The sequence below is a fragment of the Dromaius novaehollandiae genome, chromosome 18 (genome assembly GCF_036370855.1).
Source record: "Dromaius novaehollandiae isolate bDroNov1 chromosome 18, bDroNov1.hap1, whole genome shotgun sequence".
NCBI classification, from domain to species: Eukaryota; Metazoa; Chordata; class Aves; order Casuariiformes; family Dromaiidae; genus Dromaius; species Dromaius novaehollandiae.
In genome coordinates this window covers 15,893,004-15,915,887 of record NC_088115.1, presented here as the reverse complement: position 1 = coordinate 15,915,887, position 22,884 = coordinate 15,893,004, and the positions used below count along the sequence as shown (strand labels likewise).

At 41.5% G+C, this 22,884-nt stretch overlaps 1 protein-coding gene across 2 annotated transcripts in view; it reads left to right on the top strand.

The window, feature by feature from the left end:
• Positions 1 to 22,884, top strand: part of RPTOR (regulatory associated protein of MTOR complex 1) — a 162,733-nt gene that overhangs the window by 1,349 nt on the left and 138,500 nt on the right. For both annotated transcript variants that reach the window (XM_026112966.2, XM_026112964.2), the window contains exons 2-3: positions 16,332 to 16,434; positions 19,616 to 19,698. In XM_026112966.2, the coding sequence (XP_025968751.1) occupies positions 16,332 to 16,434; positions 19,616 to 19,698 (186 nt within the window). The remainder of the gene's footprint in view (positions 1 to 16,331; positions 16,435 to 19,615; positions 19,699 to 22,884) is intronic.

Genomic DNA, 22,884 nt, shown 5'->3' with positions numbered 1-22,884 from the left:
ACTCAGTCTGTTCTTGGGATCTGCTTTGAGCTACAGGATTCCTGAGGTCTCGGAGGCGTTCTGCCCATATGTGTGTGCATATGAATGTGTATGAATATTTACTGTGTTTCTAAATGTTTCTTTTCTGTGACTGAAACTTTTTGAAGAAATAACATCTTTATCTTCACAAAAAGTATTTCTGGAAGTTTTTCTACGTTAGTACCACGTAGCTAGAACATCGATTTATTTCTAGGTTCTCTGATGCAATGATAATCCATTTGTGACACCATTCTTCATTAGTAAACCTTCCCATACACTTTTTTGATATTTCATACCTTTCTAAGAGTCAAAGTGAGTTATTCTTAATGATGCATGTTTTACAATGTTAAGAGAACAGCTGAGACGGGGATTCTGTTGCACCAGGCACTGTCCAGAGGAGTGTAGTCCTCCCCAGCGTTAAATACTATTTTCAAAAAAAGAGAAGATAAGGAGTGGGTTGTAGAAGTGATCAAGCAAAGAAGTCATGGTAACAATGTCAATTTTATATTACCTGTGCAATTTAAAAAAAATGCCCATTTGTTTTATGGGAAGGGCAAGGGAGCAGGGAAAGTGAGATGATAGTATGAGGAGCAGCTGTGGAATGAGTTTAAAATTAAAGAATAGGTAACAAATTTACACATTTGAGAGATGAGTTGTAAGCTACAGAAAATACTACTACTGGTGTCTGTCTAGAGTGGTTCTACAGTACATTTCAGTCACGCTTCAGCCAAATGATACTAATCATGGTTGTAAGATTTTTGAGGGGGAGGGACTAAATTTCTGTTATGCTCATGATCCCTTTTGTGACCTTGCTTGGAAACTGTTGGTGAAACTCCTAGCTATATCTTCTTTCCAGAGGCATTATGGCTGGGAATGAAGATGCTGTGCACGGATCTAAATGTTCCTGGAGGGGTATTCACCTAAATGGTTATAATTCTCAGAAATGCTGGGGAATACGTAGCTCTGCTTGGGCCAGAATTGTCTGGCGGGGTGGAGCCATCTACTGAAAACTTGGGTTGGCAGACCATTAATGGAATGGATTGAAATTTTGGGTTAGAATCCAATTTAAATGAGCCACAGAACACGAAGCTCTGTGGTATGTCTTTCAAGGGTTTCGACAGAGAAGAGGTGCTGTGTCTACGACACTGTGGAGGTGTGATGAGCTCGCTTGTCTATTTTAGTGGTCCCTCTGCCTTCCTGTAAAACTTCCTGTTCACTTAGTTCCTGATCTGCAAAGCTGTGTTTTTCTAAAAGAGGAATGATATTGACCTGGTCAAGATAATCAATGGGTTAAAGTAGAAGTACAGAGGTATTAATCAGTTGTCTTCTCTGTATTTGATTGCTGCCTGTGTTTCACATGCATATTACAGCTGAAGAGAATCATTTTAATGACGAGTAATGGTTACAGTAGTTGTCACACCCAGTTCCTACCACCTTCATTCCTATGGAGAGGTAATGTCTTCTTTTAAGAGTCCTCTGTGCTTTGAGTGGTGCTTTGAGTGTTGTGTTACTTGCTATGAATGAGCACAGCAAAATCAGACCCTGAGTGAATTCAGTCTCAAAGTTCCTAAGAGTCTTGTTTTTGTAAATGAAGAAAATAAGAAAAAATCTTAAATTTTCAGTTCCGTTCTTCTGTTTTTGTAATCCTAGATGTGATCGGAACATCGAAAATGAATGCCATTACTTGTTTCAAATTAACTTTCCTTTATATAAGGATCAGTGGTTCTAGCCATACGTCACTGTGTATCTGGACAGCTTTATCAATTACTGTTTGTCCAAACTTTCCATTTTGAGTAGCTGCTTTCAGTAGGGTCATAGCAGCATATAGAAAGTACATAAAAACATCTGAAAGAGGAAAAGGAGATAATTTGAGAATATTCAATCTCTTTTCATTACTTTTCATAGTCTTTTCATATTTCTTATTTTATTTAACTTTTTTATCTAGCATTGGGTGTCTCTTCAGCATTTGATGTGTTGTAACAAACTTATCAGAACTTTGAATAGCAAAAGAACAGATCTGAAAACCAGGCTTTAGAATTTTATAAGGAAATGGACATTTAGTAAACATCCATTCATCCCTTTTCACCCGGATAACTAAGGTTAGGTCAATTCTGCTAAATTGTTTATAAAATCATATAATCTGTTTTGACCTTGTGGTACATGAACACAAGGTAGAAGACCAAGCTAGTTCATGCTGTTATTATTTCACATAAGCCGACTGAAAACAGCTGTTGAATGTTACGAGTTTGTCCAGAAAACCAGTGAACTTGATAAAAATGCAGAAACTTGAGGTTTGCTTTTTATTATAAAGCATAATAATACTGTAATTAATGTATGGAGAAATTATATCCATTATGGTTTGTTTAATAGGTCACAAAAGTTGATGGAGCTTTAGAACCTTCTTCAGTAAGATGGGGAATGGAAGCTGGGAAGCTGTTGTTGTTGTTATTATTATGAAGCACCAGGGAATCTGTAGTGAAAAGGACTGTATTTTTAAAGTTTTCTGAGTGTCATGAGTCAGAGGTAGTAGTCTGGATTCTGTATCATTAACACCCGGTAGGATGTGGCTCACAGGATAGCCTTTGCTTCATTTTTTGGATGGATCTTACTGTGTAATACAAATACTAATTAATGACATATTAATGAAACAGTGAAAGAAACAGAGTATGCACTGTCTAGATATTTCTCTTGCCTTCCTCTGACCTTCAAGATGAGGTTCATTTTGAGCAGCAGAGCACCACGTATTTTACGTACAATTGTGTATAGCATGCAATTGTGCTGTTGCTGGACTGGGTCACTGTTGATCACTGACCTAGTGAAGGGAAAAATGAATTAGGAAGGAGTAAATTGCTATTTACTTTACAGGTGAAATCTGAGAAAGTCATTTATCCTAGAGTAGCTGATAAGTGGTGAGGCAAATCTTTAATGGGTAGTTTATGGAGCGTGTGCTTCTGGCTGCTTTGAAAACCCCTGTCTTGGGTACTTACATCGGCCTAAGGTGATGTCTATGTTCTTAACGGCCAGAAGGTGCCGGCTGTCCCGTACAGAGAGTTCAACCAGCTGGCGGGAGGCTTGTTTTTTCAGTTGTGCCTTCCAGAGTTCACGGCAGGAATCCACAGGCACGTGGGTGTCCAGGATGCACAAGTCAGGCGTCTGTTCTACTGTGGTGGGGTTTATCCTCCTCCTGAGAGGGAAGATAGGCCGTAATCTATCAGCTTTTACTGCCGGGAAGCATACTGGTCGTGTCTGTTGTTGGTGGTTCTTCTGATTTCACTTCACTGTTGTGTTGTATGCTCTCTGGTGTGATGAACAAATTCTTGCTGTCATTTTGTCGCCTTAGCTGACTTCAGGAGGTCTCCTCTCTTTCCTTCCTTTAGAGCATTATTGCCCAGTGATCGCAGTTTTCTGTTGCAGCCCTGCTTGTTTTGGTCAGCGTTCAGGCTCGCTGCTACCTGTCTGTAGTTGCTGACTGAACTGAAATGTAGTAATTTCCCTCCGGTCTCAATCTGCCTGCTAGTTTGTTGCATTCTCCTATACACTGTAACTCCCTTTCCTTGTCTATCACCACCTCTTTCCAAAACCATGTCTAAGTCACTTCGGACACCCCATGCAACCGTTCTGCTCTTCCCGACGCTATTGAAAGAGATCTTGAGGGCTGGAGAGGATATACCTCTCATGTCTCGGTTTGGAAATCAGAGTGTGAAAAGCACTCCGTTATTCTGAATTTGATAAATCAACTTGTCAAAGCTTAGGATGAGAGCCTTTATCTGCATATAAACGCATAAGCCTGTGTATAATTAAGATTCTCCAAGGTTAACCAAAACAAGTCTACGTTTACCAGACTTGCAGGCGAGTCTGTGGCATTTTTTCCTCCATGTGAATCATGGAAGAAACATAGGCAGAGACGGGTCATGGCCTTATTCATCACTGCGATGATCTCCTGCCACTTGTGAGTTGCACTCTTCCTAGTGCCACTTGCTAATGAACAACCTTAATTTTACTGTAGCTGTAAGAAATGATTGCACTAAGATTTCGGAATGGGATCTCTCTGTTTTTCTTCTTCTTGCTCTGTAGTTTAAAAAACCTGGACTTTACAGGAGCTTGAAGGTTCTTTAGAAGACAGGAGTCTAATAAGAGGGAAGACTTGAGAAAAATAATCAGGGGTAAATCGAGATAAAATAGCTGAGCATTCACTTGCCCCCCTTTCACCCAGAAGGACAGCTCTGAAGGCATTTTATCCTTCGTCTCCTGCTTCCGTGGCATATGTATGCCATCGATGTGACACTGCTTTGATCTATTATTTATTTAAAGAATATTTTTAACACAAGAGAGTTGGAATTACGCTTTGTATATTGAATTAAATCTCACTGCTTCAGTAGCAATCAAGTCACGAAACTTCATTAAAATAAAAAAAATTCAAATACACCAGTTTTTTTTACTGACAAGTTGCTACTAAACTCAGAATATTTAAATAAGCTACTCTGTGCTGATATTGATTTCTAAAATAGCAGGAAGCAAAAAAGCTGGCTGTAATAATTTTATTTTAATATTTTTTTCCAGCTGCCTCATGACTTGCAGAGTGAGAGCTAAATCCTGTTTTTATGAGAACAGGGGCAGACAATTAGGTTTCTGTGGAAATGTGGATTAAAGCAGGACTGCGTACAAATGTTGTTAATTTGAAGGTGCTTGCTGGGCTTACCTGCCCGAATGGTAAATGTTTCACGCGTCGAAGGCAATTAACGAAGGATGATAGCATAGGAAGTTTGTGCATGTTATTTCAGCTTGAAATAGTTTTGTTCTAAGGAAACTTTCCGGTTCCTGCTGCGATGGAGGTGGCTCAGCCTGCGCCTGGGAGGGAGCAGAGGGCCTGGCCGAGCCGAGCGTGGTGGTCGTGGTCCCCGCGCGCCGGAGCCAGGGGCAGGAGCCCGGCGGGGAGGGCGAGGATGGCACTGCACGTCTGGGCAGCAGCCTGCACTTCAGGTTGGCTTAAAGTTATAATGAAATTACGTCTTAAATGTTTGTTTTGTGTTTGTACGTGATCATGGACTGTAAACTGTTGTGCTTAACCAGTAGGTTAGTCTGGGATCTACCAAGTGCTATGTACTCTCCATGCTTCCCTTCATACGAAAATGAACTCCTAGTATGGCCCTGAGAGCTGGTAATGGTGTGAGTCTTTCTCTCCTAGGTCAGTGGTTGAAATCCGTTTTAGTTCAATAGTATGAAAGTGGCAATTGCTGTTCAGTGAGGTGTGTGAATGGAGCGAGTAGTGTAGGGCACCCGCTGGTTTACAAATGTCTTTAAAAAACAAAAACAAAAAGCCCCAAAGCGAACCCCCTGCCAGAGGTGAGGAGCACTGGCATCACAGTTATAGATTTGTATCTTCTCTTAGTTAGAACAAAGATCATTTTGAATTAAGGCAGTTGGGTATTGACTGGATGGAGTTAGGAAGCTTGCGCTGTATCTACCACTATCTGCAAATGTTTTTATGTCTAAGCACAGAGAGGGCTTTGATTAACAGCCCTGAAGAGTACAACTAATCACACGTTTTAAAAGAAAAAGACCTTACCTTGGTACACGGCAGCAAACACTGAAATCTCAGCTCAGTCAATCTCCCAGTCCAAGAATTTTCTCACTTCAGCTGAGAGCTAGTGAATGCAAAACGAGTATTATTTGGTGGTTACTGGCAATATAATCCATGCTTCTCCTGAACATCCCACTTCACCTCTTCCAGTACCATCGCTATCGTGTCAGTCATGATCAGACTGCACTGATGGTAGGCATGATACAGCGGTTCGGTATTTTGCTAGGGGAAGGCACTAGGCTCTAACTTCTGTGGTGTATTTAACTAGCTTAAATGAATTATTAGAATAACTCCATTAGTTTCTGTAATTTCTTGTAATGAGCATATTTAGGATGTGATGTTTTTCACAATATTGTTTTGAGGACTTTTTGCAAGATAATATATAACCTGTTTCTGATGGTTGAGCACACAGACTAAATGTGTAATTGTAGATACGTTTGTCTGCATGTTCTTTAAATCGAGCTTAAAGCTATTTTTCTTTAAAAACGGGCTGATTGAAGTCAGCAGTGAAACTCTTAGATAAGTTCAGGTTTGTGCTAGTAGAGAGTTCTGTATGTGGCGGATATAACCGTTCACTTCTATCAGCTACTGTCGTGTTCATGGCAACTTTGGATTAAAATTGGATGTTCTGGTACATCCAAACTTCACATTCAAATGTTTTTTCTTTTATTATTCAAGATACAAAGTATTGAGATAAAACCTTGTGTCTGTGAATGTATCAGTCATTATAACTTGTGGAATGTCAGTGACCACAGAATAAAAACATCCTTCGCTGCACGCTTTTTCTAGTCGTTTGGGTCTGATCAGTACCTTTTCCCCCAGCATCCTTCGTGACCAGGAAACTCTACAGGGAATTTTCTCTTGTCCCTTAGGAACTTGGAAGCAAGGCGGATTTTCTTCTTCGTGCGTTGGCTTAAGCCAATCTTTAAAGATTAGAATAGGCAAAGTATACTAAGCATCGCAAAGCTCCGAGTTTGATATTCCTACTTCTACCAATTTGATGGGAAGCAAATAGCTTTTGTAAGTGAAAAATCATAATGTCTTGGTAGACAGAAATGACCAGGACACTTATTCCCTTAAATAGCTCCCTGGGAGCACTTGGCTGTAATTACATTTGCAATGTGAGTAATAAGTGATAGAAATGCGGTGTAACGTGTTGGAAAGGAGCTGACAACGTTATCACTTGCAAAGCTGATTTTGGGGGAGAGAATTTGCTGTTAGCAAATGGAGCGGCAGAAAGCGCCTGCTCCTCCCCCCTTCAAAAGCCTCCTGCGCTGAAGGGAGCTGAGCATATGGTACTGGGCAGAGGAGTTGGGCAATATTTGTTTATTGCTGCTTACGACATATATGTTGTGATGACTAATTTCCCTCCCCCCCCCCCCGCCCGTTTAATGTGCTTGTAGAAATTTGAAAGGCCTGTGAATGGGAGGCAAGGAAAGAGTATACACCTGGAAATATGTGCCTGAGTGCTGGACTATTACTGTCAATGGCATACTTTAATAAAAAAATATTTATTGCTGTATGAGGTTTCTCATCTAATTTCTCAAGTGTGGCAAATGTTAATAAACATTGCTAGCACCCTGGTGCAGTGGTAAATAGCCAGATGGTGGTAGGCTGCTCCCCATAAAGCTCTCGTGGAGAAAACTGTGAAACATCTGTTCTGCTGACAGCTACCACTTTCTTATTTTGGCATTCTGTGCATTTCCGCGGCCGAGAGACGGGAGGTTATGGGACCTCTTTGGGAATGCGCTGTTAAGGCTTCTCTGGTTCTTATGTTTCCTTTCCCTACGTTCGTGTAGGTAGGGAGTTGCAAGGCTTGCAGGCTTGCTTGGAGTTTCATTCCGTTTGTCTTCATGGATTAGGTAGGTTTTTGGGGGGAGTTTCGGGGTTTGGTGGATTTTCTTTTCTTTTCTTTTTTTTTTTTTTTTTTGCCCTGATGCTTTTTTTGATTAGCTTGCTGGTGTGCTGTCCTTCTACCCTTGAATGCTTCTGAAGATGGCTGTCGGCTTAGTGTGGCCACTGGTGATCGAGGGAGATTATTGATTGCTCTTTGTCTCCAGTAGTGTTAACTGGCATTTCTGAATACATTTGATAAACTTGATAAGATGTAAATTTGGTGTTTAGGTCACGTTCTTCTCTGCTTCTACAAAGAATGTACTGTAAATGTCTCTTAACTCATTTAGTGAAGTACTTAACAGAGACAGATGGGTGTTAGTGACATTCTTCAATGTGCCTGGCGGTGCGCTCGGCCTGCCCGCCCGGCGTGCCTCTGCTGAGCGGCTCTGCCCCTGCCCGTCCCAGCCGCCCGTCCCTCCGATCTCCTCTCGCTCCCGTTACTGCGCCGTGCAGCCCCTTTGCCCCGCGCTGTCTCCGCAGGGCCCTTGAGAGGAGCACCGCTCGCCTGGCTGGGGTCCCCTCCGCATGGGCTGCTGCTCCTCACTGCTCGCCTCCTGAGACCTCTGCTCTCGCCCCGGGCCGCCCCGTGCTTGCGTGCCCTGCTCCTTAAGGGTGGCAGGGTACCTGAGCTGCCCTGGTTTCTTGCTTGTCTTCTGCTCTTTTAGAGCAGAGCTGCATGATGCCTGGGTTGCTTTACTGCTTTTCTTACCCCTCCTGTAGAAGAAGAGCAAGTGCTTCTTTAGCCCAGATACCTTCGGTCGTGTCTTTCGGTTCATCCTGGACAGCTGGGCTTCTGAGAATTAGCCGTGCTACTAGTTTTCTGGCTTTCTGTTAGGCGCGAAACGGAGACCAGCCTGATCTCTGCTGCTCTCTGATGTGAACAGGTCGTAGAGCCGCGCTTGATCAGCTCCCTTTAAAGTCTCCCCGGGATGTCCGAAGCACTTCTTAACCCACGGCGAGTGAGAATCTCTCCAGCACATCTTTTGTTGTAGCTTTTTCTTTCTTTTTTGACTTTGAAACCTTCCTGTAAATATTATTTGTGCCCACAGAGAGGGAATGCAGTACAATAACCACCTTTATTGTACAGGGAGGATTTACAGCCAGTGGTGTAATAAGTCTGTATCACTGGCACTTGGCAGAATGAGTGCTCCTTGCTAGGTTTTTACCTTGTTGTCTCGGTGGCTCCCACAGTGACACCCTCACCAATGTTTTTAATTTGGTATTTTTATTTACTTATTTTTGCTGTGTGATCTACAGGAGGAGGTAGCTGTCGTTGGGGACAGTGAGAGGTGGCAGTGTGATTAGCGGCACGTTGCAGAGCAGAAGAAAGGAGCAGTGCCCCCAAAAGTGCCCAGAACAGTCTGCGGTAGGAAGGGGTGATTCCAGCCCCTGTATCGCTCCCTGCGTGTCCTGTCACCTGGGTGGGTTCGTCCTGTCACCTGGGTGGGTTCGGTGCTCCTGGCTTTCCTGCTTGACTCCCATCTAGTCTGACAAAGCTTCAGGAAGAGGCACAAACTGCTGCGTTATCTCCTCTAAGAGAAGCTTGCTTGTTCCCCCCTCGGTGGTTCCTCCTTTCTCTCCGTTCTTCCAGGGCACATCGGTAGTGAGGGATTAGAGTCCTTGAAGTGATCAGCTGGTTGGTTTCACCAGGCGGGAGGACGGTGTTCTGCGCTGTACAGCTCTCGAGCACCCCCGGGCACCTTCATCTCTGCTTTCCTAACTCTTCAGTTTAATGTAGTTTTAAATAACTGACTTGATCTTGTCTTTTTTCTGATTCATTTTCTTCTATTTGTTCCCCTATGCTCAGAAAACTGTTGTTATTTTTTAAAAAAAATTAATGAAGCTAGCCATAGCTCAGGGACCCCACTTAAAGGGGACAGTGTGATTCCTGCTCCCATTATACACTGCGTAGCATAGACTATTGAGTTGTTGAAGATCTAAAAGTAATCTTCCAGGAATAATTGGAAATGATAGTTTTTAAGGAAGATGAGGTAAGTCAATGCATAGGAAGATGGATGCTTTTTCAAAGGTAGTGCTAGAAAGGCGTGAGAATGTAGTGGTGCGGTGAAGAGAAGCCTGGCTAGAGTGCAAAGCGGATGGAGCTGCGCGGAGCTGAGGAGGAAACCCACGGTCACAGATCAAATTAGGAGTAAGATCTACGAGTGTCTTTAGGTGATCATTTTTGCATGTTTTATAAAGGAAGCAAAAAAGTAGTAGAAGTAAAATAATTTGCTTCCTACTGTTTCTTATTGATTTAAAGGAATGATTGGCAGGGCCAAGGAAACACCATTTTGGGTCTATACAACTCAGCAGTGTTTTAAAAGCAATATTTTGATGCTTTGCTATGGCAGAGTGAATCAGCCTCCTGGACTGTGTAGTTTTTAAGATTAAGAGCTGTTCTGCCATGCACAATTACCTTTAATCTCTGAGGGCACCTTCAGAAGCTGAGGTTGCTGGGCCGTATCGTGTCAACTGATGCTATTCCCGAGCAGTCAGAGAAGGTGCACGCTGTTCTCGGAGCAAGTAAATAGAAGTGTATATGTATATCTTGCATATCGATTGGCAGTAGCAATGTATCTTCAAGCTTAGGAAGTGCTTATGAAGTAGATGTGGAGCCAGCAGTTGGGGTGTGCTTGGTGAGGAGCTGAGCGTTGCTGCCTGTCGTTGAGCTCTGCGTGGCAGCGGCGTTCCCTGGCTAACAAGGGCTTGGGAGCAGGGAGCATGTTGGACATCATAAATCTCCAAAGGAGTTTCATAGCAGAAGTGCAGAATACAGAGGTTAAAAAAGGAAAGCAAACACTCGAAGGAGTTGATCTAGGAATCTAGTATATGCTGTCACAACAGTCGCAGCAAGAACTGACCTTTTGGACTCCAGATGGCTGAAGACTACCTGCAGAGGTGTTGAATTATTAATGCTAACTTCAAGTTTTCCTTTACGTTCTATTTTTATCTCTGTGGAGGAGCACACTGAGTTGTTTTGTAATGATGTACTTCTCTTATACTGTAAATAAAAGCCTCCTTGAAACTGCAAGCTCTTCCTTTCTGGATGTTCTGTGTTGTACATGTTACGGATGAGCTGGAGAGGTTTCATGAGGACTGGCATATGTCTCTTATTTCAGTGTTTGGTCCACTAAAGGGAGGATCTGTTAAAAAGAAAGACAAACACTTGATTCTCAATCCTCTCACACTGTGAAATCAGTGTAAAATGGTACCGAGTTTGAACCTGATGATATAAACGGCTGCTCCAAGGGCAGTGCCTCGGCAGCTGGAGTCCGTTTCTGCAGCGAGGATCGGTTCCCCTTCTGCCTGCTCATGGGATCGAGAAGTCCTGGCAATGCGGGATGTGCTCTGACTCGCTTTCTTGAGAAACCTTTGTTTGTCTTTGCATATAGCTGTGTGAGCAAGCTGACGAGGAAGGTCCGAGCTTTAAGCAGATACTTTCCAGCTTAAATTGCAATGTAGAACTAAAATATTAATGGGTTTAGAAATGTCCATTCTGAAGTGTTAGGTGGGGGGTTTACCCCAAAATGCAAGATTCCTTGCAAATTTGTTATGACTGACTTGCTCGTGTGATAGTGGAATTAGCAAATAAAATGGTTACATGCCTCTCAGTTGCTATCCTTTTTTATTTAATCTATAACAAATACTTAGCATCTGGTGATAACAGGTGTCTCATTTTCGGTCTGGACTGAAATTACTTTAGGTATGTTACAATAGAGTAACTCAGGCTCTCTGTGATGATAAAACCTCTGTTTTTTCAATCAGTGATTTGAATGTAATCATTTTTCTAGCTGAAAATAACTGTCGAAATTGCACTAATTTTGGTTTCAAATAGCTGCAGGCTACACTAGTCTCATCTGCAAATCTATTTTGTTTAGAAATGAAATAAGAGGTGAATGCAAAAGTCTTTAAACAACTCTGATCTTTAGCATAATATGTAAATGTCACTGTCAAGCGCTTTAATAAGCATCCTCTTTTCTGATACAGCTACAGATCAAAGCGGGACATCTTACCCCTGTCAAAGCTAAGGGAAAAAAGCGGGATAGATCACTGATAGCAGTGAAGATGTAAAAGCTCAGAGAATTCTGAACAGTAACTTATCTCATGAATTAGAAAAAACACAACCAAGGAACTCCAGGAGAGTCTTGGATTAGTGGAGTCAGCTAAAGGAAACGGTGACACTGCTGACTAGATTAACAGATTTGTACAGCTTTTCACCCAGAGCATCGTGGGGAGAAGTACAAACAGTGCTGTACTGAGCTTTGAAAAAGAGACTTGAGCTATTTGGGAAATCAGAAACCGATAAACCATGGTTTTGGTAAATGATGTATAAAAATTATTCTTCAGTGTTAGCTTTAATAATATATTACAGTCAGCAGGGCTTCTGTGAAGGAATATTCTCTTTTTATAATCTTTGGGAATTCTTTCAACTTCTTTAGCATAATAAGAGACACAACGACCTCTGCTTGCTTGTTCTCATTTCTGAAAGATTTTTGCGTTTGAATTCAGCATCCTTACTTCATAGTGCTTTTTGACCAAGTGGATTTTGCCATTTAAGTATTGCAAGTTCTGACCCAGAGTTATTTAATCATTTTAACTGCATGCAATACAAAGCTGTGAATGCTATGGACTTTTTTTTTCCTGTGCAAAGCATGCTGCACAGCTGAAGAGCCCGCTATAGGAGCCTTTCGTGGTTGTGATCTTGGGCCTTTGGTGAGAAAGCATTTTGGATATTGGCTTTCTTAGAAGCATGCCAAATACTCATGTTTTCTTTATTCATTTTGACAAAATCTTATTGAAACGTATTCAGGTGGATGTATTCTTGACATGTGGAAAAGAAAACTTCCACTGTGTTAATGGCAGATGAGGATGTCCTGGCACGTGTTGTATTAAGAAGCTTTGAAGCTTCTGGTTGTATATTACAGAAGAGTTTAGAAATAAAAGAAGCATTATTCAGCTTTTTGGGCTCAGTCTTTCTTTTGATTTGTAATGATTCGACATCACGGATAGATGTTGAACAGGAGTCGGAGGGCAGTGTGAAGGCTGTATTTCTTGTTGGAGACGTGCTCTTTGAGCAGGACAGATACCGCGACGTATGATGCTTTGCCTCCTCCGTGGGGAGCTGAGCAGGGAGGGGAGATAACCCCGTTGTCTGCGGGATCACCTAGCTGGCTGTTACTTTTCATTACCAGTTTACTGCCTGTTTTCAAGGAGAAATACTTGTTTAAAACACAAAACTTGGGAATAGCAAATAAATATTGGTATGTACAACATAAGCCGCAGATCAGACATTACTAGTGAAATATTGAAAAAGAAAGCAGCGTTAGGCCACAAAGGGGGAACAGTAGATAAATGAGATGGAAAAGATTGTTTGGAAGAATGTTTTTCTCTTGGAAGAATGATTTGTACGTTTTCACTTCTAATAACTTATTTTGCCTTCTATGTGTAGTTTTCTTTATTTTCTTTTGGATTTTAGTGCCTGTTTGCCAGTGTATGGCTTCTTGTAGGAGTGTTAGTGCGCCGTAACGCTCTACGACTCAATGTCCGTTCTGGGGCTGCGGGAATCCCTAGCAGATTTAGGGTTCTGCAAAGATGTCTTAGTGCACGGGCACGGACTGAAGCTCCTCTGCAGTCAGTGCAAATCGTCCTGTATTGGTCAGACGTTCTGTCCTGTGGTTTTTCTTTTTTCCCAGCTCATGCTGCTGAACATTAATAATCTCTGCAAATGGGCATAGTTGGTATATCATGAAACAGTAAAGGGCTGTCTACTTATCTTATGTTAAATATTTCTTATCTTTGCCTAGTCCACAGGCAGGTCAAGCAAAAACTCTTGTGGAACTGGGTATCTCTTAATGCTTTAAGCATATCGGGTGGGTTTCATGAAAGGTGTGTGTGTTCGTTCATTGCTGCACTTCGAATGGGGACCCACTCAGCTGACCCACGTGCACCTGCTCATGCATTTTGGCCTGCAAACGTCTCTGTTGCTTCTTACATCAGGAAAAAAGATCTGATAACGTATCAGAGCTTTCTGACATGTCTTGCTCCTCTCTTTAAACAGATCAGTCCGGAGGGTTTTCTCAAGCGCGTGAAATGCCCTCGCAGCGTCCCTCGAGATGGAGGGAGGGAGCCTCCCGTTAGCCGCCGTCGCTTCCTCCTGCGCTCTGGCGAGTGCCGCTTAGTCCTCGTTAGCGTCACACCGGCGTAAATAACAATAACGTATAAGAACATGGCTCGGGGGGAAGCTGTTGACCAGCTTTGCTGCTGATTTTCTGCAGCAGGATCCCTTTGAGGGAGCAGGAGTCAGCAGAGGCTGCTGAATCTTTGTCTTGGTGTGGAGCCTTTTCTCCCCTTCTCGGTGTGAACAGTGTCTCTCTGCTCCAGTTTCTGGCTTCTTCATAAATTATACATCAGTGTGGATCTAGCTTTTTCAGTAAGAGTGGGGTTGGGGTTTTCTCTTTTCTTTTTTTGCCTGCTGTTCTGGATGCTAATGAGCGCCCTGGGGACGAGGAGGCGCGGGTGGCTCCGCGCTGAGCACTTCTGGTGGAAATGCAGGGAGCCACACTGCTACTTCTCTTCTCCTTCCCCAGTTTGGGTGTTGGTGTGAAGGAGAGTTTAGGGAAGAGCATACAGCTGCCAAATAATAATTTTGAAACGATATTTTTAACTGGCTGTAGTGCTTAAGAGTTGGTTTAACGCTCCTCTTAGGTGGTAGCTACGGTATCGATAGATTTGGCTTTCCTGTGTTCATGGTGCCCCTTGTGGCTGTAGCAGCACGTCTAAATGTGCTGCTTGATCAGTTTTATGCTGGTTTTATTGAATTAGCAGCAAGACCGTGCTAAGTGGTGATTTCTCCCAAAATAAGACTGCCGTGACATCGTGCCCGGAAAGCCCAGGCGTGCTGTGTCCATGCCGCGCCGGGAAGCCCTGTGTTCAGCGAGAGCTGCAACAGAAAATAGGGTGGCTTGCCATTACAACCTGAGTTTCTGACAACAGAATCTTATCTTATATGAAGGCAGATTTTAAAGACCTAAGTTTCCTTGTCTATAACCTTTCTGTGGCTGTGATGGGAAGGGTGCGTGGAGAGGAGACTCGTGGAAATGTTTGCCTTGCCTCTGGGCAACGGCGAGGTGTGCCAAGGACGGAGCCCGCGTGATGCCTGGGGACATCGTGCTTTGGTTATCCATGGGAAAATGCATTTGGCATGATTCCAATATACAGTTTTAATAGTAATATCTTTGAACATGGAATTGTGTTTTTTGCAGCCAAGACACTAGTTGAATTTTCTGTTTGGAAACATTTTTTGAAAATGTCCTTAATTGTTACTGCACAAATAAATCCCTCAAAAGGGACTTCGTTCACTAAAAAGCTGCTTGTGTTTATAGTAATCTCATTGATTGAGGAACAAAGTTACAAACTTATTACGCTGCGGTTTCTTCATTTTTGTTTTGCAATGAGGACCTAAAGTTGAGCGGAAGTGACTGAACTGGAGACGGATTCAATCACATGTCTCGCAAACTTGTCACTTACGTAGACCCATCCGATTGGTACGTGACAGCGGCTCAGGCGTTATTTCAACTTTCTCTGGAAGAGAAATAACACGGTAATGAGCCTGTGGCCCTTGTTTTTGTTGGCGATCCCCCTTTTGGGTCCCAGGCAGCCTGGGGGTAACGGGGACGCTGGGATTCGGAGACCCGCTCCGCCTGCCTAGCCCAGGACACGCTTGTGCCTGTAACGGGAAATGCGCTGCTGCTTTCAGGGCTTTTGTAGCACCTATTGCTTTGGAGGTCTGTAATGCAGTTTTGGAGCGGTTACCAAGTTGGGAATTGTAGGTTTGGGCAGTCCAGGTTTCTTACAGGGAGGCTGGTTTTAAAGGACGGTGAAATAAGAGCTAGTGGGACTCTGGGGCTACGTGACCGACGTTACTGAAGGGTTGGTGCTGTCAGAAACATTCAGCTGGGATTTTCAGATTTGGTGCCTCTCCAGGGTTTATGAACATTTAAGGTGAAATGAAAGGGAAGCTTTGGATTAGGAGCTTCAGGACACCACGTCTTCCATGCGGTGTGTAGACGGCATGCGCGGAGGGGTCTCACGTACGCACGTGGACTCCCAGACCCTCCCTTTTGCCTGCTGAAATTTCTCGCACTGCAGAACTTCAGACAAAAGAGTAAAAGGTAGCAAAATACAGGACTGCACCTGAAAATGGCAATATATTAAAAAAAAAAAAAAACACCAAACCACCAAACACTTCAGGTAATTATAAGAGAACCTTAACTAAGAGTCTTGTCTACAATACACCTTGCAAGTTCAGAGAAGTGTAAGACACGCAGGGTAAGTAACATGTCAGGGATCTGAAGAAAACAGAAAAAGAAAAACATTGGCTAAGCATTTTTTTTGTTTTGGTTAGTTGCTTAGGTGCCCCCCCCCCCCTTATTTCTTTTATTTCTTTTGGACGTAATATTAGAAAGGGCATTCTATATTCTGATATTAATCAGGAGCCCTGACTAGCACATTCACTGAGATTAATAATACATTTCAGTTAGACATTGACTAATTTAAGATACTTAGCAGAAGTCCAGTGATATCTATTTCCATGCTATATAGTTGAAGAAAGGGCTGTGGAAATAATAAAAATAGTAATGTAAAATCTAAGTACTGGTATACTAAAAAAAGGAAGAATGTAATCAGTCATGTCTTGCTTAAAATAGTCTGTGTTAAAGAGCAGATAATGAAGCTTAGTTGAAATTCCTCAGAAGTTATAGTAGTAATAAAATTCCAGCACAAATAAAAATTGATTACTTTCTACACTAAGTGAGCATTTATTGTCTCTTATCTCTAGATGAAGACTGTTAGTGTTGCCTTAGTTTTGTGCCTAAATGTCGGCGTGGATCCTCCCGACGTGGTGAAGACGACTCCCTGTGCCCGCCTGGAGTGCTGGATAGGTAAGTCTTGAGGATTTCCAGACTATAGCTAACTGTTACTCTTATGAATGCTGAAGTATAGCATATGTTGTAGTCTGTCATATATTTCCCAGACTTAAAACTAGGGTAAACAAAAGGAAACCTCTGGCATCTCATTTGAATGTGTCTATATGAATTAATTATGTGTCAAGCAGTAACTGCTGCCATAGGTCTTCTTTCCAGCTTTACTCTAAAATGAGATAGCATGGAGATAAAAAAGCTACTACTTAGCTATTTTTTTATTGTTGTAGATTTATAAAAGTGTAAGCAAATCTCTGAACAGTCACATCTTTAGAGTACTCTGATCTGCAAAGGTTTAAAATAACTCTGCATCATATAATAGAAAAATAAGTGCCTGTAAAATACATGGGCTTTACTATGTGTTGAAAGGACTGCTCTGTGGCTCTCCTACATTGGGAGCATGGATTTAGCAGATCCCAAATTCTTCCTAGAACCTCTTGCCAGCAGTCCGACACAAAGGCTTGCTGCTTTGATGCAGTATTGGACTAAATTCTTAGTCTTTTGCTAAGAAATGAAATTCCCTTGGTTTTGTGGGTCAAGTTTAATTATCAAGATGAGACACATTTGAAGTAATATTAGAAGGAATTACTTTGTGTAAGAAAGCTATCCAGGAGAGATTTGTTTTTTAACTAGGAATTGAAAATGTTCACTCTTCAGCAAGTAACGTGCAGACCCTTGTAATCCCCAACTCTGGAGCTTTTAATAGGCTACAGAAGCAAATTAATCATTGTGCGGACTGAACTCCTTTAAAAACTTTTAGAGCTTGTTTCTAACCTTGCCTCCTTGCTTGCTGAATCTGTAACATTTCTTTTAGCCTAAACATGCTGATGATATTGAAGCACTTAAGATGCCACGAGCATGCACCAGCAAATGCAGCGCTCAGTGGAAGAGCAGCTGTCGTTTCTCCCTGATACATGAAACACAAAAAATGTAATTGGGTAGAGAGCAGAGAGAATGAGCAGCATTATGGAGTCATTAAAATAAAGTTATTAGTGATTATCATCAACAAAGAGAATTGAGTGCACTTTCTTAATTAAGTTTTTATTGTATGTATGCAAGTACCCATTTCTTTTTCTAGGCAACTTTAATTTTATGGAAAAGGTAATCTGCAAAAATATCCACCTATTTTTCTTCTATACAACAGTCTTATGAGAAGCTAATGGTGTGTATTGTGGCAACATGGTGTCTCTGTCAGATGCAGATGAAAGCGGAAATCATTTTGGGTGCAATTGCTGTTCTGAAAGATTGAACCAAGGCCCTCAGCTTGTGAAGTCTGGTGACAAATGGCAGGCAGTTGCTGTCCGAAGTCAGTTGCGGTTCTTACTGTACCTTCCAGATGCCCCCTTAATACATCTAAGTGCTTTGTTTTTATCCAAAATTAAGCCTTAGCCAACATCTGTGCTACAATGTCAACTTGGCACTGTGTGAGGCATTGAGAACTTCGTGCCATGATTACACCGAAGGTGTCACGACCTGTATTTCTTCAGTCCTTTCACTAGCCTTACGTCTGCACTGAATGAGGGAAGCTGAAAGCCCACATAACGACTGTAAGGGCACGAGCCTTACTTAGGAAAATCATTTGTTTGCACTGTTTGGCTCTTAGAGGGGCACCAATGTGCTTTATTTTTGTATAAAGAGTTTTGTTAATAATGCCAACTACTCTGAAGGCATTCCAGAATCCACAAAGCTCATTCCTCTGCTGTCAGAGTACATCTGAAATGTTTTTATTTTTATTTTTTCTGAAATTCGGTTCAATCCTTTTGAAGGAGTCCAAAAAATCTGGCATATTTATACTGTTTTTTTTTGTTTGTTTTGCTTTTTCTTTTAATTTGAGCAGTAGCTAATGACATATTAACTAGCAAAAGGTGTTACGAGGCAGTGTAAGTACTTTCAGGGGATTACTGTTGAGCAGCTCAAGGGTATCTGCTTGAAGCTTTCCTTAAATAGCAAGAGGGCTGTTGCAGTTCAGAGTGACAAAAATTGAGGCAATGTATAGAGACATTTCTAAAATGTGTCATTGACTGCTGAACTGCAGCTTCCTTAGAGCAGGAAGGGTGCTCTGCCTTCGCAGTGCCAAACCCCTTCTGTCCTGGGGAAGGGTCTGGCTGGACTTTTGGAGCAACAGCTGAAGCTAATGCAAAGAAAATAGATTGGCATTTTTAAGTCTGAGCAGACAATTTACTACTATTTGTATTTGTTTTGTTCCTATTTGGAAAATGTAAATGGAAAATGTAAATGATAAACTCCCATTATCCTAACTTAAATCTTTCTATGAAAGAATATTAAAGATGATTTAAAATATAACTTCACCGATTTTGTTACATGCTGTTAAAGTAATGATTTACATTACACTGCAGAACATCAGCTTCTACTTTTTTTGAAGCTTGTTAATGTTGTCAATTACACGGCCACAGGTTTTGAATAAACCCATAAGCTGAAGCTGAAATTGTATTGCTTTGCATGGCAGTAATTATCTAATGATAAAATTAACTTAAAATTGGTTAAATAGTTAATGATAAACATTTCTTGATAAGTGCAAAATGTCACTTCATTTATTTCCATTGCTTACTGCTTCAGAGATGATCTGCCACTTATAATTTTTTATATAATAGTTATTTCAATTTTTGTCATTATTATAGAAACTTTTTTCCAATATTAAAAGAAAAATGTTATGCCTCTCTCTTTCAAAAAAGATTTTGTATTTAATACTTGGGAGAAAATCTGACAGGCTTTAATGGTTTTTATTTTTTACCTGAGTGAAGAATTTGGGGCTAATTTTTCTGATATTTTGCCTGAGTTACTTCCATGAAGAATGCAATGCTTAAATTCTAACTGATTGCCTGAAAGAAAACCACATTAAGATATCGTTAAATCCTGTTTCTCGCATGCAAAGCACTGGAGTGTTAAAGTGCAGAAAGTTTTTGGCATCTTTCTTTTGCCGAGGGTGTTGTCATTCTTGGTGTTGATGCAGACTTTGGTCATCCAGGTCGTAGATCTAGATTTTACAGGAACGTAACTTGGAGTAGCTGCAGATCTGTATTAAAGCAAATGCAGATAGAATTGGAAATAACTTTTTTTGCCTCTTGACAAGGTGAATGATTTAGTTGTGGCCAAAACCACTCATTTGTATTATATTTCTTAGATCCTCTATCAATGGGTCCTCAAAAAGCTCTGGAAACCATTGGTGCAAATTTACAGAAGCAGTATGAAAACTGGCAGCCAAGAGTAAGTACATATTCCTTGAGCTTCTCCTCTGTAGCTATAGACATGATACTTCTGTGACAGACTTTCGACTTAGACTGAAATTATGTCCCTATCACGTGCTTTAGTGGTCTTGCAGCATTTGTTGCTTCCTTAATCCATCTGTGCGAATAAATTCTTGCAAGCTGTCAAACTTCGTAGTTTTCTCGCTGATGTCTCTCTTGGCTAGCACTTTGCTTAAGCATGTCTGGGGTATTTGTTTAAAATACTAAGTCCAACAATGATTTTTTAAAATTTATATTCTTCTGAGATTATTGTATTGCATGCAGTCCAAGTCCCTCCTCTATTTTATAACTCAAATTTTATGGAAAAAATAATATATTCAGGGCAGTTGGAGCACAAATACAGTTAGTACAGGTTCTCTGCCTCTTGCCTATATTTGATACCTCCACCCACTTATTCTGGATTGGTTGACTAGAATTGAGTTTATCGTTCAGTAAAAGCTAAAAGTATTACCTGAAGAAAACTTAGTGTGTTTAGTGGTGGCATGTTTGCATTACTTAAATCTGTGGATTACTTTCTACATAATACTTTAAATTTGAATTCAGTGGGTGTGCTTTTTCCAGAAGTATTGCATTTTTACATTACATATATATAAGAAGGACTTGTCTTTAAGCCTGTATGGGATATATTTAAGACAAGCTTATTTACTTTTGTGTTTTCCTGTTTAGTGCACTGGCAATTTACTCTTTTAATCTCTCTCTAGCAGACAAAAGATCTGGCAGAGAAAATTCAAATAGTGTCTGAAATCAAATAGGAGAGTAAAACATCTTGATGCAAAGGTGAAAACAAACCTTTTCCTCTGCTCTTTAATAGTGAAGCCCATGTTACTGAGGAATGAGGGACAGGCGTCTGGAAGCAGCAGGTACTCCATGTGTGGGCAGATCTCACGCTGCCTTGTAGAGTTTGCACAAAACATGAAGCAATTACTGAGCTCAGATGTTTGTGTGCAAGGTGCCCGGTTCTTAACAGTAAATCACAGCCCTTTGAAACATTGCAAAGCTAAACACGTACCATTTTATTGCACTCTACAGGGCTCTTGAGTTTTTCTGCAGTAATAAAGAGAAGTTGATGTGCCATCCGCAATAAAACAATAGGAACAATATTGAATTTCCTAGACCTTTCATATAAATACTAATACATCTAGTTTTGTCTCTTTCTCAGTGTTTTGGAATGGTTGAAGATTTGACAGAAAGGAGACGACTTGTGGGAAAAACTAGGCAATCTGAAATAAGGCCCAGATCATTAAAATCTCCTGAAATAGCCAGTATTGCTGGGTTGCCAGTGTGAGTGCTTAAACTTAGGAAATACCTGTCATTAATACCTTAATGCAAATGCACAAATGATGCTAACAAACAGTAAACTTATTTTGTTAGTCCACCCAGTGTCACACCTGTGACAAACCCTGTGTGAACCAGTATGATCCTACTTTGCTGATGATTGTAGGATGTGGTTTGAATTAATACCTGTTTTTGTTAAATACAAATAGTTTAGATAAAAAATCCTTAAAAGGGGAAAGTGTGAAAATTCTTTGTTTCTGAGAGCTTGCAGGCTGTGCAGCTGATGCATATTTCCTTGACAGGTCTTATTGAGCCCCTTCTACATAATTTATCAGCTTGCCATTGCTTGAAGTATTTCTTCTGATTAAATTTAGGACTTTGCTTTATTGTTGTGTAGCTACATAAATTTGTGTACTGCAGGAGTGAAAAAATTCTTCAGCTGTTGTTTCATCTGCAAAATACTGCAGTTAAAAAAACATTCAGTCATTTCATTGCAAGTCTCAAATGAAAATTTTATTGGGGGAAGAGAGTAGGAGATTACAAAGCTGCAGGGATACAGTGAAGAATTTATCTCTCTAAAGAATTTTCCTAACAAGTTAGAGTTCTTGCAATTTAGTGTGGAGATAATTTAGGTGGAACAAGCGGAATGAAGGAAAAAACCCAGCTCCTCCTGGATGTTACCCTGTGTGGTGGGTGCGGAGTCCCACTGGGCATTGAAGAGGTTAAATCTGAGGGTAATCTGGAAAGCAGGCTCAATTACAGGGATAAAAGGGGTTGCTTAAGCAGATGAGAATGAAAGGAGAAAAGGGTAGTGAAAGTTAAGAGCGTAGGACCCCATAATACCCAACCTGATCGGAGGGGACTTCCCTTCTCGGTGGGGCCCAGGAAAACCCTTCCCTGCGGCTGCTCTGGTGTCCGGGGGATGCACGGGCCGGTGGCTCGGCGAGCGGCCGGTGGAGCTGAGCGGCCCTGGGCCCTTGCCGGCCACTGAGCCTGGCTGGTGTCACGAGAGCGCCGTGAAAAAGGGGAGCTTTGGGCTGAGACAGCACAGTATATCACTTTAATTGCTGTAAATAGCAATACTTGCTGAATTTCTTTTGGAGTTCTTCGCACAGAATTTAAAACATTTAGGTAAGAAGTTAATTGTGTTGAGATGGTATTTCTCTGCTTGTGGTGGTCTTTCTTCCCTTTGCAGACTGCTGTCCCTGTTAGGTGCAGCGTCTTAGTGAATGACCAGCAAGAGCACGAGTCTGCTCGTGCTGGCGGTGAGTGGTAAATATTTTCCCTGTTGTTTGGATGGGAAATGGTGAACGAGATGGTGAGCGTGTTCTTTTTAGTTTTCTTGGCAGTGCTGCATGTTATGTCATGTAAAAGGTAGGAACTTTCCTTAGTTAAAAGTCAGCAGACTTTGAAAATAGGAATAATGGACTGCCAATTCTTCCAAGTGCTACTGCAGTGAGATGCTTTATCAGCATGCGGTAGCTGCTGTGGATTTTTATGGACAGAAACTACTGTTACTTAAATCACAGTTTACATTCATTTATCAGCAAAGCCTGGGACCTGAGTACCTTGCTGTAACGTTCTGCAGAACTGGAACAGAGGGGTTTTTGGATAGGATGAAGGTGGTAGTCAGCTTTCTACTACTCTCCTCTACAGCACAGTGTTCCTGTTTCTCGTGGATGGGTTTGAGAGAACATAAATGTTTCTCCGCATCCTCTTGGCTGGAGTTCTCGGTGCTGGACTACAGCACTTCCTGCAGAAAGCACCAGTTCTGTCTTGTAAAATGGTCATTAAGCAGGGAATGTTGCACAGGATGCTGCTCGATTAGGTCTATCTGTGATTGCTGGTTATCTTCTTAGAAGGGTGTCAG